This window comes from Neodiprion pinetum, chromosome 3 (genome assembly GCF_021155775.2).
Source record: "Neodiprion pinetum isolate iyNeoPine1 chromosome 3, iyNeoPine1.2, whole genome shotgun sequence".
Lineage (NCBI taxonomy): Eukaryota > Metazoa > Arthropoda > Insecta > Hymenoptera > Diprionidae > Neodiprion > Neodiprion pinetum.
In genome coordinates, this window is record NC_060234.1 from 29,934,315 (window position 1) to 29,951,583 (window position 17,269).

The 17,269-nt window shown below is 41.9% G+C and overlaps 2 protein-coding genes across 2 annotated transcripts in view; one reads left to right on the forward strand and one right to left on the reverse strand.

The window, feature by feature from the left end:
- oaf (out at first) lies at positions 1-5,200 on the forward strand. The gene is made up of 4 exons (XM_046618790.1): positions 1-424; positions 516-629; positions 1,232-1,550; positions 2,097-5,200. Exons 1-4 carry the CDS (start codon positions 326-328, stop codon positions 2,405-2,407), a joined length of 843 nt encoding a protein of 280 aa, XP_046474746.1. The 5' UTR covers positions 1-325; the 3' UTR covers positions 2,408-5,200.
- LOC124215379 (putative transcription factor SOX-15) overlaps positions 4,211-17,269 on the reverse strand; it is a 27,313-nt gene continuing 14,254 nt past the window's right edge. The window contains exons 4-8 of the mRNA XM_046618717.2: positions 11,819-12,041; positions 9,823-10,082; positions 9,026-9,240; positions 8,074-8,368; positions 4,211-7,988 (exon numbers count right to left, since the gene is read on the reverse strand). Coding sequence (XP_046474673.1) covers positions 7,390-7,988; positions 8,074-8,368; positions 9,026-9,240; positions 9,823-10,082; positions 11,819-12,041 — 1,592 coding nt within the window. The 3' untranslated portion in view covers positions 4,211-7,389. The remainder of the gene's footprint in view (positions 7,989-8,073; positions 8,369-9,025; positions 9,241-9,822; positions 10,083-11,818; positions 12,042-17,269) is intronic.

Genomic DNA, 17,269 nt, shown 5'->3' on the forward strand with positions numbered 1-17,269 from the left:
TTTTGAAGTTCGAAGTACGAAGTTCAAAGTTCGAGCTGCTTCTGGCTGGTATCACTGCTCGTGATTGTGATGATTGTGATTCTACGAGAATGGGTGGGTTGCCCGTGCTAGTGAGGTCTTGGAGTTTGGCTAAGTAAAAAAAGAAACCAAAAAACAAAAGGTAGAGTGCATGAAATGTTGAAGACAGAGATTCGTCAATTGTCTAGCATCATCTCACGTTATTAACGAGTTCCCGGCCGATGCAACAATCGTTACGAAAATATCACCGCGTCCCTTGGGATGCGGCGCTCCTCGTATTCATTTCGAACTCGAATTACTCGACAAAATGAAGACGTTTGGTGAAATAGCACTGGTGTATATTTCGGTGCTGCAATGCCTCTGCGGCGTTTGCATGCCCCATTTATTGATAAACGTGAGGAACCAGGTAATTGCACGCATTTCATTTATCGCAAACCAGATATTGACTTGTTATTTTCTTCGACCCCGAAGGGCTAACCTAAAATGTGATTTTACAGGGTGGAGATATCCTTCTAGAGACGATCTCCTCCAACGTTACTGACGATACTATAAGCCTTGAGTTCCAGCGATCCGATGGCACGCTGGTCACACAGCTCGTAGATTTCAGAAATGTGAGTTTAGATGTTCTCGGATTGTTTTTGGCTTCCTGCAGTTCTATGTAATCGATAATAGTTTTCAAGGGCAGAACAGTTCCTGTTGAATTTGACGAATAAAGTTATTCTTCTATAACTAGAATTGAATGTATATAGAAATTGATTATGACTCATGAACTTCAGAATGAAAATGACGAATCAAAAATTATGAAATGAAGTGAATTCTTTTATCCACGTTGCAATTCATTGATTGGTTGATTCAAGTCAGTTGTCATTCAAAACCTATTGTCGCTTAGAAATTGTTGAAGAAGAATATTATCGATAAATTGTACAATTATAGAATCTATTCTTGAAATTGTTCCTCCATATCTGAGTCAACTTTCACAGGGAAACATCTCTATTTCAGCTGATCCCTAACGATGTAAGATTTCGATTAAAGCTGGCGCAATTGATTACTAGATAAGAGAAATTAGAGATAATGTTGTATCAGAAGAAATTAGCCAAGGTCAACTTAATTAGGTTCAGAATCTTACGACAGATCGGTCTTGTCCGATTCACACAATTGATATCATTATTAGACTTATTTTCATCTGAAATGAGTGTTTGATTTTGAATTGCAGGAGGTGCAGGTGATAAAAGCTTTGGTACTAGGGGAGGAGGAGCGCGGGCAAAATCAGTATCAAGTGATGTGTTTTGTCAATCACTTCTACAAAATGGATTTTATATCATCCGACGCAATGTCTAAGCTGAGGCAAAAAAATCCTGGCACAATTCGTATCGCCGAAGAGGATAGGGGTCATAGTAACTATACTATGGATTTGTTTCTCGACGTATCCAAATCCGGCGTCATCTCTAAGCATGTTGCTACCTTATGTGGAGAAGCTGCTGACACGACCTACACGAGAAACGATGATCTGAAACAATGGGTGCAAAGACCTGGTGAGTAATCGTTTCAGTACATGCTTTGAAAACGTCATCATCTTCGATGAATCAACAAGTTTTTCTGAATGGCATTTTGAACCTAGAATGTCATGAAATTTCCGAGTTAAATCATTTCTGAAAGTTGAGGAAAATACACGGATATTCGCACATCCTTCAGAGTGTGGCATGAACTTTACTTCCTAGAAGGCAGAAAAGTTGAAGAAATTGTTAAAAATTCTTTCGATCGCAATTGAAATGTTCTTCTACATCTGGTTACTTGCAATTCGATAGACACTATATTTTGTCTGATGTTGTTAGATCATCCGTCCTCTTAATCGTCATTGCGATGAATCTGAAACATGGAAAAGTTTAACTCTTCTCTTAGACATGATCAAATATGTTAAACTGCATTTTCATAAATTTCGAACAATGCCTGGATTAGTGCGCGAAGTATGCAATGCTATTGAAATATGCCGCGTTATTAGATTCCCAAGTAATATCCCCGATCCATTTCCTTTGATCATTCTGAGAAAAAGACTTACAGTAATTTTGATCAATTGTCAGGTTCTTCGGAAGCAGCCCTTATGGCAACAGCGCGTAACTTCACGACTACCCCAGTCACACAACAGGCGGGGAATGAGTCGAAACCTGTGTCATTGCCCAAATGTGCAGATACGTCAAATTTATGGGCACCCTGTACTTGTTCGTTAGAACTGTGTATAGGCTGGTATCCGTGCGGACTAAAATTCTGCAAGGGTAAAGGTGACGGTAAAAAACCAGCGAGCTCTTACCGCTGCGGAATTAAAACATGCAAGAAGTGTTTTATATTTTCATACTACTCACAATTGAAGCAGAATTGTTTGTGGGACGAATGACATCTGCGAATGTAATAGCTTTAATTTCTACACACCTATTTAGGTCGTAACACTTGAGGCGACATTCACACCAAATAAAGTCTGATGAAAACTGCCTTTGTAGGGATAGGTAGGCCTCTTATCTTCAACGCGAAAAATAATAACTAAATACAACAGTAACATCGAAATTCATCCGACGTTTTGTATCCACTTGGTAAAAGTTTTCATTTCTGTTCATTCGGTCAGGTTGTTTTGTTGAAAGCATTTATTTCAGTTGAGGGAGAGGCCTTTAGTATAATTGGGCGGTAATTATTCTTGCCATTTGAAATTCTTTCTAAATATTTTGGTGTGAATTCAGCGTAAGAAGATCCAAAGAAGTGTGCTGAATATTCGCCAAAGATTAGTACTATTCTGACGTTTGCACGCGGCCATTTGTTGTGTATCAAAAAATAATCCAACGATGAATTTTTCGCTCCCAAGGATACATTGAGGACATCGTGTCACGTGATTTTAGTACATCAACTGATTCGTGCCGTCTTATAAATGGTGCTCTCTCTGTTCTATTGAGAATCTTGAATGGCGTTCGGTAATGCTTCAGTTACTGGTTTGGTTCAGTATCCATTGCCTAACGTTGTACCAGGGTTCGAAGCTACGATCGATGTCAAATGTTTTGGTCGAGATCTAAGTATTTTGCAATAAGGATGCTTCATCTCTCTGTTAACTATTTAAAAAGTGGTCTATGGCAATATTTTGCTGGGTGCTGTTAGACTCTTGCTCGAGGTTAGACCTAAAATTGTACATAAATCAACTAATTAAATTGTTAGCTCGCATAAAATGTTGAGTATGTGATTGAAAATCAAGTTTGATAATTTATTGCAACGATTTTTTTCGTTTAGTTTCATTGAATGGATTGATTGGTAACCCACTTAACGTATTTTGACATTTGTAAGTTATTGGATTGACACAATAAGCATACACAGAAAGGACCAATGTGACTTTTCACAAACACATTCCAAATATATATTAAAATTGCTGTATGCTTTGTGCTAAAAAGCAGTTTCACGGATTTTATTATCTTGGTCAGACTTGGGGTGAAATTTACATCATCTCAATGCAGCATTTGACGTAAATATTATTTTTTTTGCTGTTTAACAGCATCCATACTTTTTTGTTTTGAATGTGGTGAGAATGCAGGATAGATAGAACTTGCAAGTAGATTCACAACATTCGGTGCACCCTCTAGCTTTATTTTTTCATTGAAAATAATTATACCTTCCACAATTTGATTATTTTCATATTCATCACGAAATAACCATTGTCCAAGAGTCAAAATACTCGCCTTCGATTTCAACACTTGATTTAAGTGATTGCTCTCTGAGAATGTTGATTTACTTAAAATTCGATAGAAATACTCTTAGCTTGCATTGAAATGTTTTTTATACCCTCTAATTGACATTCCGAATTATTAATTAAATATTAATGATCACAATAATAGTATTCCTCGCTGCATTATTCATGCCATTCCAATTTTCATTCATCCATATCTATACACGTAATCGTACTTTTAACGATATTTAATAATCATACTTGTTATTTAATTCGCAGTGGGAGAGCTATCAATCCATTTAAATGACATCTATACTTAAAATCACTTTATACACCAAAAAACTGCCATAGATATTTATGATTGTATACTGCAATTGAAATAATCGATACTGTATATTATAATAATTAATTTTAATGAAGCCTTGAATTGAGACAGTGGGCGAGGTAGCTATTCTAGCAATCTAACTACATTAACTTCACGTGTTTTTGCCAAGTGTAGCACAGCTCACTAGGATTGAATAAGGCAATAGGTGCAATTGAAATTATTGATGCTTTAGACTATACAAGTCGTTTTTCTTCGCTTGCAGTGCTTATTGAATATTTTTTTATCGCGACACCGTTTTTACGCACTACAAATGTATCGTTCTCTAAATCCTCTCCGACTTTTCGTTCACGCGTATTGTGAAGAAATTACAATGCCTTGGTTGAAATCGATGAAATGTTCTCTTTTGTGATAGAGATGTGGTTGCGATTCGTAAATCCGTACGAAGAAACTACTTCTATACACATAAATCGTGGTTCACGAATTGCGATTTGAGTATCATGAATAGTCACAGTCAATAGAGAAGTTAATTTTAAGAATATTAAACGAAAGGGTCGGTATAACGCTGGCTGTCACTTTGTTCACCGATGAACACGTCTCGGCAGTGTTAAACTTGAAAAAACGTGAGAGAAAAATGGTGACATTATTATTGTATGTATATAAAAACCAATAGAGTAACGCCGATAGGGACTATAATGGATAATGAAGAAAAATAATCATAAAAATAATAATAGAAATAGTAGTATTACGTAATGCTGAGCTAAATTTTACACAACGCTGTAACGGTATAACTACAGTAATTCTACTAACTGTAAACTATAAGTATACAATTGGAACTTTCGGTGATAAATCATAGTTCTGTGTATATATGTGCGATACGGAGAAGATATTCACTGGAAAAATTAATATTTATGTAGGTATATGTATAATATACTATATGCCGTACTTCAATATAGGTGTATAAACACATTGTTAATTTTTAATATTTTCCTTCTTTTCATCACTGCAAAGTAAAATTTATCGGTATACAAAGTCAAGTTACGAAAAGTTATATTTATTGTATAACATCACATCACCATGTTTTATGCTTTGCATATAATGTTGTAATTATATACATATTTTTATATACATATATTATATTATATTTAATAAAAAGAAAAACCAGATTTTTTCTCTGCAGCCTTGTGAACTGCCTGAACTAGATTCCTCCCGTATATGCGTCGTAATGATATAGAAACATCGAAAAACTTGATTGATACAATTACGGAAACGCAAAAATTTTTCAATGCAATTGTAAATTATTCGAAATTTCAGTGACTTATTTCAGTTTACTCGCGAAATTGAATTAGGTATATACTATTTCTGTTGACAATTCGTTTCAAAATAAAATATGTCTTGGTATTTTTATTTTGATTGCACGTTGCGTTTCACTGCGTTCAAATAAAACCTTCTTTTTTTTTCTCAGTTTTACTTGTTCCGAGTTCAACATGTCTCATTTAATCCATCGGAGAAAGAAAAATTTTACACGCGCGTATATGCTCGGTGAAAATATTGTTTATTTTTTTAAAAATACAGTATATATTGTAAAATCTACGCATGCCTCGTTTTCGTACATAATTATCAATCTAGTACAGCGTCTAATTTTTCTCTAACAATCTTTTCTCTATATGTATATCTAGGTATATTTTTTACTTTACTTATAATGAAAATAAGATTTTAGCGAAACCACAGTTCAAACCAGGCAACTCATGCTACTGACGGCTGACAAATAATTCTCAAAACTTACAGTTAGTCACGTTCGCCGTTCATGAATGCGTAAATGGAAGTGAACCAACATGGCCGAATTGTGGAGTGATATTGCAAATGAGTACTCGGAAGCTTACTTCCGCGTTCGGTAATAAGAAAAACCCAAGGATCACAGCAGTTGTATAAGAGTTGATGATTTGTAGCTGTCAGGAATGAAATCAAGTATTCATTCAAGCATTTCAAGTCGTGATTATCACGGACGAATTTGTTTCCTTTTAATAAATTATACGAACAACAGAGAATCAAATTATACCGAATTTTAAGAAGTAGCGTGATCCTTCTCCGCATGAGACACTGAATCCGTGGCAAGCCACAGTTTGGCCAGTTTAGAAAATATAATATTTTACGAATAAATTTTTGATTCATTCCTAAGAATGTTTCCTAGCACTATTTTCCGTCCTTCAAAGTCTGGCAAGCTTACACTTGATTCGCTGTACTGATTCGTCGTCTCGAATATATCAGTCTATTGTATAATATAATAAGTTATACCAATTTTTCACCGTCATTTACCGAATTTCATCGAGCGAAAAACAGTGCGCGAGAGACAGTCTTAGCGGAAAAAATGTCTACCTGTATCACAATTATGTATATGAAAGATTTAATTCAATTTTTCATCCATTCGTTTTTTTTCTAAGAGTTTGACTTTCCCGATCATTGCTTACAGTCTATCTAATTATCTTCACTTTGCATTTTAATTTCACGCTAATAACAATAATAATAGTAATAATAATAATATTAATAATAATAATATTACGAGGGATATATGTATAGGTGTTTTATTTTATAAGAATAATTCAAGCTAATGATTTGATCATAACTTCGTCTAATCAGTGCTAATACTACTTACCAGAATGAAACAATCGATATATAGATGAATATAAATCAGGGCCGTTGCCGTGGCTTCACTCTCCAATAACCTTTCAACTTTTGTACAATTTTCTACCAAGTTTTGTGGCTCAAGGATCGCCCTCGACTCATTGCAGTATCCTCGAGAACTCTCGCTTCGAGGTTGAGGTCACGCTGTCGTTTCTAATCTGTAAATGGGTTACGCGTACTTTCCACCAATCGTGGCGCCGTGTTACATGCTCGATCTAACAAACGTGAAGAGAAAATTGTCAGGGTATCTATTGCACGAATTTCGTGAATAAGATAAACCAGTGATTGGAGCACAAACTTGATGGAAAATTCAGTAAAATTACAACAATGACAAACCTGCTATGCCGACAGAGTAAAAACATGGTCATATCCAATTTTCGACGAAGCTGAATCAGGGGAAGAAGAAGAAGAAGAATTCAAAAACTCAGTCATTTTACTTTTCAGAATTATACCTGTACTCTTTCCATTTCTTATCACCCGGTGCTTTTTTGAATTCTATATCCATTCGATTTTTTTCTTTCGTGATCAGACCAATCCACGTGTCTTCGGAAGTCTGAGGTCAGCGTAAGCTTTGATGACAAGTATGTTATAAAATATACCAAGCATGATCTATTTCACACAATGCATCAAGTTCGTTCTGAATCCGTGACCAGACGAAGAAAATTTATAGAACCTAACTACTGTAGCATGTTTTGCGAACGTCAGCCAGAATAACGCTAAAATCATCATCTGACTTTGACACATGCTCGACACTTTGATTTTGTTGAGAAATTTGCTGTTGTTGCTGTTGTTGTTGCTGCTGCTGTTGTTGTTGTTGTTGCTGTTGCTGTTGCTGCTGCTGCTGCTGCTGTTGTTGCTGGTGCTGATGGTGTTGGTGTTGTTGTTCGTTGTATTTAGCAGCTTCCATGCTCTGGTGGTACTGCTCCATTGAATGTCCGATACTGACGCTAGAGCATTGATTATCCTTATTTGGATCGTCAACAACGCATTGGGCATTCGAGAGATCTAGTTGGCTTTGCTGGGGTGCATAGTATCGCAAGTCGCTAGCATAATTGTGATTATTGTCCATAAGATTTTGGGAAGATAAACTGGAATGAGCTACTGACGTCGGGTGCGGATACTTGAAATATTTTTCAAGTTGCAGGGCTTGGTCTTCTTCATCCTCCCCCATGCCCGGATCCAAGTGCCCCATGATCACTGGCTGCTGACCAGAACCGCCTTCCGACGAGTAATCTTGATGATGAGACATTTGAGAGTATCTGTGGGAGACGTCTGCAGATTTCAAAGAGAGTTAGAGTTACCGCATTGACAGGGAACAGCGAAATTTCACGACTAACAACGTGATGTGATTTCTTACTTGAGCAAATATCTGAAGATCCGCGTATTCCAATCGATTGTTGCCTATTGTTGCATGGGTTGTAATTATTTTCAACGTTAGGTTGCATCGGATAATTATTCGATTTTGTTGACTGGTTATTACTGTAGTGCATTGATTGGTCATGCGGTGAAGCGACTGGTGGGTAAAATGTTCCCGTAACAGATCCGACATTCTCAAAACCTGATCGCAGTTTGTTACATGATACCATCATTCCGTTGGCTATTCCAATCGCTGCTATACTCGAAGTTTGCCTTTCGAAGTTCAGGTAGCTCACCTGCTTGAAAAAAGTTCCATATTCACATTCTGGGTAACATATTATAAACCGGCACAGTGTTTCCATGATTTTTACTGTGACTTGTGTGCCATGGTGGTAGATTAAAAACAAAAAAAATTAAATGAATAAAATAATACAGCGTATGTCAGTTTTCGGTTTGTTCGGGAATAGCTCATTTTTCACTAATCAACCTGGGTGCGCCTTCAGCAGGTCAAACTGCGTCGGAAATGCAAATAGTTAAATATGCGATGCATAGTCATTTGAATGCTAGACTCATTTACGGATCATTGAGCATTCGCGGAACGGTTGTGGCTGACTAATCAGTGCGCACACTGTTGCCTACTGGATGAACTATTTTCCAAGTAACTTCAGCATCAACTGGATCCCGGCTACTTAAAACCGCGCTTCGACCGATCATTGCAACGATCTGGATGCAGAGTTGAATCGAAACTAGCTTTAACATGTCATTACTTGACCGCAGTAGTGCGAAGAGTGCAGCTAAGTAAGACCTAAATATAAAAATTGGCTCTCTGTTCATCCGAAAACTATGCTCCTTATGATAATATACCAGTATGAACGAACCAGACTTTACGCTTTGGAATTGACAGTTACGAACGTATGATTATCTGTATGTTAACGTGACGATGTGATACGTACGGATTTCTTGTATGTCAGAGTATCCGTGTAGATGCCGGTGTTCTGGCAGGACGATATGTTGGCAACGCTGTGAGCGGGATGTAATTGACTGTCCCCACTCATGAAAGCATATCGCTGCTTTGCCTGTTCATGATCGTTGTGCTGCTTGGATGTGCCCTCCATTAAGTCTCTCTCTGGGTCTGGATTTTGTGTCGAAGAAAGGTGTGTCCCATCGCCTACGAGCAAAATACACTTCACCGACTGCTTTCGTCATGTTACAAGTAAAAATTAGCTATGGAAACGCGTGTACACGTATAATTATAACAACAGTCGCTGAGCATGGCGCAAGTGGATCTTCAATGAAAATCCTGAAACAGAAATGCACGATATACTCGGAAAAGAGTTGTCACTTTTAAAATACGTTTGCACACCGCCGTCTTGGTGCGCGTCCGTGTTTTACGAATGAGCCCGCAGGTTAATCAGTGTTGGCAAAAACTGTAAACGGAGCAACCGGCTCGTTCCATTTGAAAGTCACCATTATATATTGCAATTTATATTCAATTGGCTGTATGAATATTTATGCCACCATTAATTACCATATATAACCGTTCACATGCTAAGTCGTACGTAGTTTCTTTTGAACACAACTACCGTGTCCACCCTCCAATTCATAAACATACTTTGTGAGTTTAGTGTATAAAAAAATCGGCAAAATTCATCAAGTATAACTATCCTATCCGAATCGATATATCATATCGACGATCTTAAAATTAGAGATCAGTGACGCGACTACCGTAAATGAAACTTGTTATTGTTACCATCTGGTTCAGGACTGGCGACGGGTGAAATATCTGGCGAGTGGATGATCGGTGTATAAGGACTTCCATAGATTGAGTTATTTTCTGACTTGTACTCTTGCATTGTCTGTTGTTGCTGTTGCTGTTGCTGCTGCTGCTGTTGTTGTTGTTGTTGCTGTTGCTGTTGCTGTTGTTGTTGTTGCTGATGATAGAGAGACGCGATAGGCGAGTGCCCTCCCCAGGACATTTGCGGCATGCTTTGATAGTTATCCATTTTAGTCCTGAAACACAGATCATTTCGTTTCAAGGGTCAATCGTTGTCGCGAATAAATCATCGCGCCTTCTTACGCGGCTTGTGCGATTCTGCAGTGCATATGGAGCTGCGAAATGGCGTTATCACAAATTATTTATCGACCGATTGCGAGCAGATATCGCGGTTCGTTATCGGCAGTCACAAGCAGCTAGCGCAGCGTAAGCGGCTTGGTTATCTCGAGGAAAATAGCGTCAAGCGAAGTCTACATGGCTATCCTTGATCGTTAGTTTTTCTCGTACGACTACACCTTCTCACCAGCCGGAGTTCGTTCCATCGGCGATAACGCGTTTACGGCGTGAAAGTGCAGTGCATAGATGTAACAACACGCACGTTCAACACCAGTGCTACTCAATCTCTGGAGGAACAGGTACATGCACGTGCATCGTCCTCTCGTAGGACTTTGCAGAAGTGTGAGGCGGGCACTATGCTCACCTCGACCAGCTGGCGTGTAAGTTACCCACTTACTGGGACCCCGGTTATCGCGGTATCGACCATCAAGGGACACCTCGCTTGTCTGAATTGGCTATAATGCTTATATTTCGACGGAGGTCGTGCGGCTCTTCGCTAAACAACCATTGCAACTCAATACTGCTTATCCTAGGATCACTTTCGGAGACGTTATGGTTGCGCGGTCAGAGTTTGCTATAGTTCTGGCCGCTTTTTTATCCATGCAATTACCATAATCATTGCGATTTGGAGCGATGGGTGCAAGTTCACAAATTTCTCGAATCATCGAGGCAAGCACATAAAATGTCTGAATTGCACTTAACGCAATCGCTAGCTGGTATTTTCCGCATATCGCTATTTCTTACGGCGTGTTCTTACTATGTTTTGAATGAACTACACAGGATTTCAGAACAGTTTGAACAAGAAGCAAACCCCTTCATGGACCAATTAATCCGTCTAATAATTAAGCAATTTTGAATTTTCAACGGAACTCAAAATATTCTTGGCCTAATGGATAGAGACAAAGAACTAGTGCATTTCTTAGTAGCGATTGCGGTGAAACGTTTGCAGTGATAAAAATTCACATGCATATGACCCGATTCGAACTGAAGAATTCATGGCGCAAAGTGCACCATGACGGAATGAATGAAGTGTATGCACGGAAAGATTTGTACCCTGCAAAGAAGAGTTGTTCAACCTTACGCGAGACCGTAAATTCGCAAAGTGCAATATTTTCACACATCCTTTCTCATACGCGTAGTATTACACTGCAACGTCTTGACGAATGGGCGGATGCAGGGTTGCGCGGGTGAGGCTCGCCGCAGTTGGGGAATCATGAGGCAATTCGCAATCTTTCGTTTCACAATCGTTTCCCACGTCGTTGGTCGAGGAATGGAACGTACGTAAGAGTGTAAGAAACCACCGCGAGGAGGAAGTTCCTTCCAAAAGGATTGCTCGAGTGCTCTGCATGCATTACAAATGGCAAAATTCACGGTGCGTTAGTCGCGTCTGCATTCCGAGCCTGACGAAGCATGCGCTCAAAAACCCGAAACACCCCGCAGATAACGAATTTATACGAGGTATCGAAAGGTGACATCGGTCGTCGAAGAAGTTGAAACAAAACACGCACGCACACACACCGGTTCGACATGTACACCTGAGATTTATACTCACTCCATCAATCAGTCTCTCCATTTTTTGTTACGCCAGATCTGTCGCTCGGCCGACGAGAGGAAATTCATTTTTATATATACTCACATGGAATGATGAATCGTGGGCCCAGCGGGGTTGGGTCTGGAACCAGGGGCGTTTGTTGCGGTAGGTGGTGAGGCCGGGGCCCCCGGGGCTCGCTTCGCGTGTTTTCTGCGACGTGGTCTGTACTTGTAGTTGGGATGTTCCTGCATGTGTATCACCCTCAACCTCTCCGCTTCCTCGACGTAAGGCCGCCTGTCCTGCGGCGTAAGGCCCCGCCATTTCTTTCCTTAAAATCAAACCGTAAGATGAGTAATTTTAATCGTCTTTGCGTGAGATCTCCCGCTCCGATCGTGTCTAAAAAATACAGACATTCTCAACGTATCCTTCACCGGGGGATGATTCTTTTCAAGCTGATCACGATACGAGATAGGCGCCATCATTAGACCCTCGCGTATCCCGTGGTACGTTTAGAATTCCCGAAGGGAATCCACGCACCGGCACGCGCCCGACGCTAATTGCTCGCTTCTCGAGGGGCATAATTATCATTAAATACGTATAAACGGCGTTTCCCCGGAGTTATCGGGAGGATGGCAAGGGCAGGGGGAACCATCAGGAGCGAGGCGAGGAGGTGCAAGCCAGGAAACACGAAGTTGGATCGGCGAGGCATCCTCGCGAGGTCCAGAGACTAACGAAGGCGGATGTGCCCATAGCTCACGAACGTAGGTTACATACACGAGCTTGTCGGCGTACGGAGGTTGCAGCGCACATGCACGAGGTGGAGAGCACACAGGCCCACGGGGGCGTAGATATGGGTGCGCCGGGCCTCCTGCATCATGGGCACGAACCATTATTTCATGTCCTTCCTTTTGTATTTCATTTCTCGAGGGACCCTCCTGCAACCCCGTGCGTGTGCAGGTTCCAGCTCTCTTCTCAGAGAGAGAGAGAGAGAGAGAGAGAGGGAGAAATAAAAATCGAAGTAACCACAGGATAGTACCGATAACGACAACGATAATAACGACAGTGGACCGGTTGTCGTTGTAGCTGTAGTTTTCAATAATAATGATAGTAACGATTATAATAACAACAACAGCAACAACAGCAATAATAATGATGATGAGGAGACGAAGAACTTTTTCCCTCCTACAACCATTTCTGTCATCTCGCTTCCTTTTTGCTCGTTTATCGAGGCGCAGCGCTAGCTCCTCTCTAAGCTTCGGTAGATTTAATATTCCTGGGCGCGCTCTCCGAGGAGCGTCACCGTCACCGTCACCCTCGCTGCGTGATTCATCCCACCCGCGCACAACATCGGAGACGACGCCGTATAACGTTCTCCGTTCTCCGTTCTCGTTAAGTATTGTAATGGCTACTAGTTTCTTCGCCCCCTTCTTCCCTCTGCCCCCCTCCCCCCCCCCCCATCCTCGATCTTTTCTTTCACTCCTTTTTCTAACCATTTTTTACATCTTCCGTTTCCCTCGCCTCGAGGAACGGAACTTGCGAGTTATATACGTAGCTATATCTAGACGTCTTTTTGTAACTTGTACGATAAATTTTCCCTCATTGTAAGTATAATGTGGGTATACAGATACGCAGATGCTTACGGGAAATGGAGGAAAGAACGTAGAGCAGAAATGAAAATTCGATTTCGTTGGTATTATTTTATAAAACAGAGTGTCTTCTTGAGTTGTAATTAAATCGCGAATATCGCATGGCGACGGAAAGAAATTGATTGATTGAACCGGTGGGCCGACAAAATATAGTTCACGAATCGGGTATTTTCTTTTTCGAACCATTTTTAGTACGTACCTGTGTGCACATGATATTACATTCTTACGTGAATTCCGAAATAGCGAGTCGATTTATTCAGCCCGAGTTTTAGTAAAAATTTGACCAAATAATTTTTGTGATTTTTCAGCGAATCTTCGTACAGATTTGGTCAGAAGCTTCCGAAATTTCACCAGGGTTTTTACGAGTATGTAGTAATTAGAACTTATGTTCTTGATGAATTATAGATTCGTCAATTGGTAAAAAAGATTTTTCATGCGTGGTTTGATAACCGTGACACCTTTACGCATTTTGAAAAAGTGAATCCTGTCCGTCCATCCGGCTTATAATTTCTTGGTCTCTTTCTTTTTCTTCCTCTTTCGAGATATATTTTGGGTCCGATAGATCGTCGGGTAGGTCGAACGAATTGTCGTAGAGATTGGATGCTCGAGGATACAGAAACGTGTTCCTTTTTCTTCTACAATCGGCTTATCGGAATCTCGAGAATAATTAAGGTTCCCACCCACGACAGTTCCACGAGATCAGGGATATTACGTAGCGCATGGCAAAGCCTTACGTGCGCCCCGTTTACATATCGGACAATCTCTGTGCATAAGCTAATTTAATAATACCAATTAGAAATTTAGTATTCCTCCGACGATCATGCGAGCCTCGATCGAAGACGCATCAAATTCCGCTCCGATAATGCCCGGCGACAATTTCGGAGCGGGCCGGTTCGACAGACTGACAAACCGATCGAGAGATTGCTCCAGATCTAATTATGATTACACGCGGCTGTAAGTGTGTGCGACATAATGATAAGGATAGGTAGACACATCCGACAGTCGGGGCAGCACGGCTCTCTTTCCTCTCCGTCAATATCCGATTCACACCGACGGCGCGACGTTCGAGAAATTAATTCGACGGAGAATCGACGAAGAAAAGTTACGGACCCCCCCGCTGATGCGAAATACGACAAAGTCGCCTCCCGGGGCCCGGCCGTGACGTCTTTGTCCGGCGGGAAAGTAACTGTCAAACTTGATGCGAGTGTCGTAGCGTCAGGCGTCGTCGTCTCTATACCGCAGGCGGTTTTTCCCCATATACCCACCTACCGGCTTCACCCTGTCGTACACGGGGCAGGTATGCGTCCGAGTGGCGGAGGATATGCCTTACACGTGGACCGCGAGTCGGGCTCGCGTTATGCGCGACTCCTCCCAAGTCTGAGAGCAGGCCAACAGTCCCTGCTGAGGCTTCGTGAACGCTAAACACCGACACGGGGCAACACAACAAAGATACATCACGGGACGGGAGACGTATTATTAATGGTGACAGTGGGCGACCCAGGTTGGGCGGGGTGCTTGGGCCGCCGATGTGGGCCTCGCCGAGCCTTAGCGGGTCTCTTCGCTCTTCGCTCTTCGCTCTTCGCTCTTCGCTCTTCGGCAACGACCTCCAGCTTATTGCGCTTACGTTAACTTTGGCCCCGGTATTGTCAAACAAGCCCTTCTCGGATTCGCGAGTTTTATCTCATCGTCAGCCTTTCACGCCTGTAGAAGCTGTGCTTTGTCCGAAATCGAGTAAATTTCTTTACTCCGCTTGGTAAGATTTCAATCATCGCGAACAGTTATGATCGAATCGGTAGTGGATTTTCATAGCGTAAATATAGAATTCATTTGCAAAATTTATAAACGATACAGTTTTGAAAAATTAATTTTTCTTGGATAACATACTTACACCTTACACCAAAGCTCGCCAAAGACTGTGCGATTTATTCCCAAAAAAATGTAAACACGAAAAAGTGTAAACGGTAAAATATCACGCAAACTTCTTTGCTACGAAATCACAGCGCGGTTTTATCACAAGCTTGACTTTGAACAGCGGCAGAAGGCTTTTCACGTCGAGAGCGCGTAATTCGAGTTCCGTAGTGGGAATCGCTCTGGATGTTCTTGAAGATCGCATGCCTACTGCGTTAGTTCACAATCATTGAGCCCGTCGTGTCCTCGACGTATTAGTTACACGGTAGATATACGTCGTGCATAGACAATAGGTGGCTGGTGTGAATCGCGATCCGGTTAGCTAAGAATAAAATATTTTAGCGGATATTAAGTAGGTCAGCGCAGCCTGGCTTCTGGCTCCTGGCTGCTGGCCGCTGGCTGGCTGCTTCCAGTAGTCAGACAACAAAGAGTCACTCGCACCGTCCGGGTGAGGAATCGGCCGAATGCATCTATACGCACACACGTGTCACCGCGCGATTCTCCGGAGGCATAAGCGGCTTGTTCGCGGCGAAGAGAACCGGCGACCAGTCGATTCGCACGGAGGACTCCTGCCGACGTCCGTGATCCTAGGCGGAGAGACGGCTGAAGGTAGTCAAGCAGTCGGGCAGGCTGCAGCCTCCCGCAGGAGGAGAGGAGAGGAGAGATCGCCCGCTCGTAAATCCCCCGCGATTTATCTCCCCATTCATTTTTTCTGACATTCAAATCCCGCGGCACCGACTCTCGACCCGCGGGGTGAAACGCGGCTGCTGCGGGATGCGCGGGAGGCCGCACATGTATGCGTGTTCCAAGGTAGAAACATCGGAGGACTCGAGGAGCACGGCTATACCGGAGAGATTGAATTATCATCGCATTTTCACGGAATATACAGAAGAATCTTACCTCTCGGGCTGAGGTAAATAGTCGGCGTGTGTCGTAACCTCAGGGCTGCGACGATGGCGAAGGAGGAGGAGGAGGAGGTCGAGGTGGAGGTGGAGGTGGAGGCTGCCTGCAGTCCGCGGTGTGTTAGTAAGGAAGGGTGCGGCTCGGGCGCACTCCGCCTCATTACCTGGCATTCTATGCAGAGGTCTGCGCTTATGGCTTATTATTGCTTAGCTTAGCCTGCAGAGAGGAGCGAAGCTTCGTCCCTCGGCCGCCGCGTCTGCCCCATCCGATCATCTCTGTCTCTTCATTTTATATGTATGCGCAATTATTGGGTCCTCTTCGCCGTCCGCCCGCGTCCCGACTCGCCCGATCTTGTCGCCGCCCGATCATCGGGCCCGCTAGACAGAAAAACAATTTCCAAAACCTCCAGGTCGCCCGGAGTTTCCTGCATTAACGGATCACCGGCAAGGTGACCGTTTTTCAGTCCTACGAATCCCTAGATCTCCGCTTTTGGAGCCTGATATTCAAATAAAAAACATCGTCAATACCACCAGGCTCAAGTTTTTTCCCAGCGATATTTGTTTCCGTCGATTTGGACATGCTGTTTTCGATTTTTTGTCCATGATGCGTTTTTTTCTTAGTTACTCTGAAGATGTCCTCAAGGGAAATTTCAGAAAAACCGTTTGAAATGAAGAAGTTCAGGCCGTCTGATCCTTCTTTATGCTTCATTATAGACCCTAGCAACTTTTGGTTGTGAAGTACAACTGATCAAATATAACAAAGTATAATGCAGAGGCGCGTTTCTTTCATGGATAATTATTTCCATGAAAATGACAGCCGACGTAATTCGTTCGTTACACGTACTGAAAATTTTAGGATTCAAACAAAAACCGATATCATCTTCAACGCCCGAAAGTATAACAAGACGCCTGCACGGCAGAGCTGAGATCCATGTCCCTTGGCGCGCGTGCTTCGTGCAGCAGGGGTCGTTACTCATGTCAAATTAAATTTTTTTCTCTCTTTTCGTTCTTATAACTCAGCGCCTGCTTCGTAAAGCCGGGGCCGTTAATTAACCGCCGCGTCGACAGTAGGCGCTTGTAATTAGAATAATATATAGTAA

Excerpts from the sequence above, each read along its gene's own strand:
- oaf (XM_046618790.1), top strand. The coding sequence starts at position 326 with ATGAAGACGTTTGGTGAAATAGCACTGGTGTATATTTCGGTGCTGCAA. Across the intron at positions 425-515 it reads TGATAAACGTGAGGAACCAG|GGTGGAGATATCCTTCTAGA; the intron begins GTAATTGCACGC and ends GTGATTTTACAG. Across the intron at positions 1,551-2,096 it reads ACAATGGGTGCAAAGACCTG|GTTCTTCGGAAGCAGCCCTT; the intron begins GTGAGTAATCGT and ends ATCAATTGTCAG.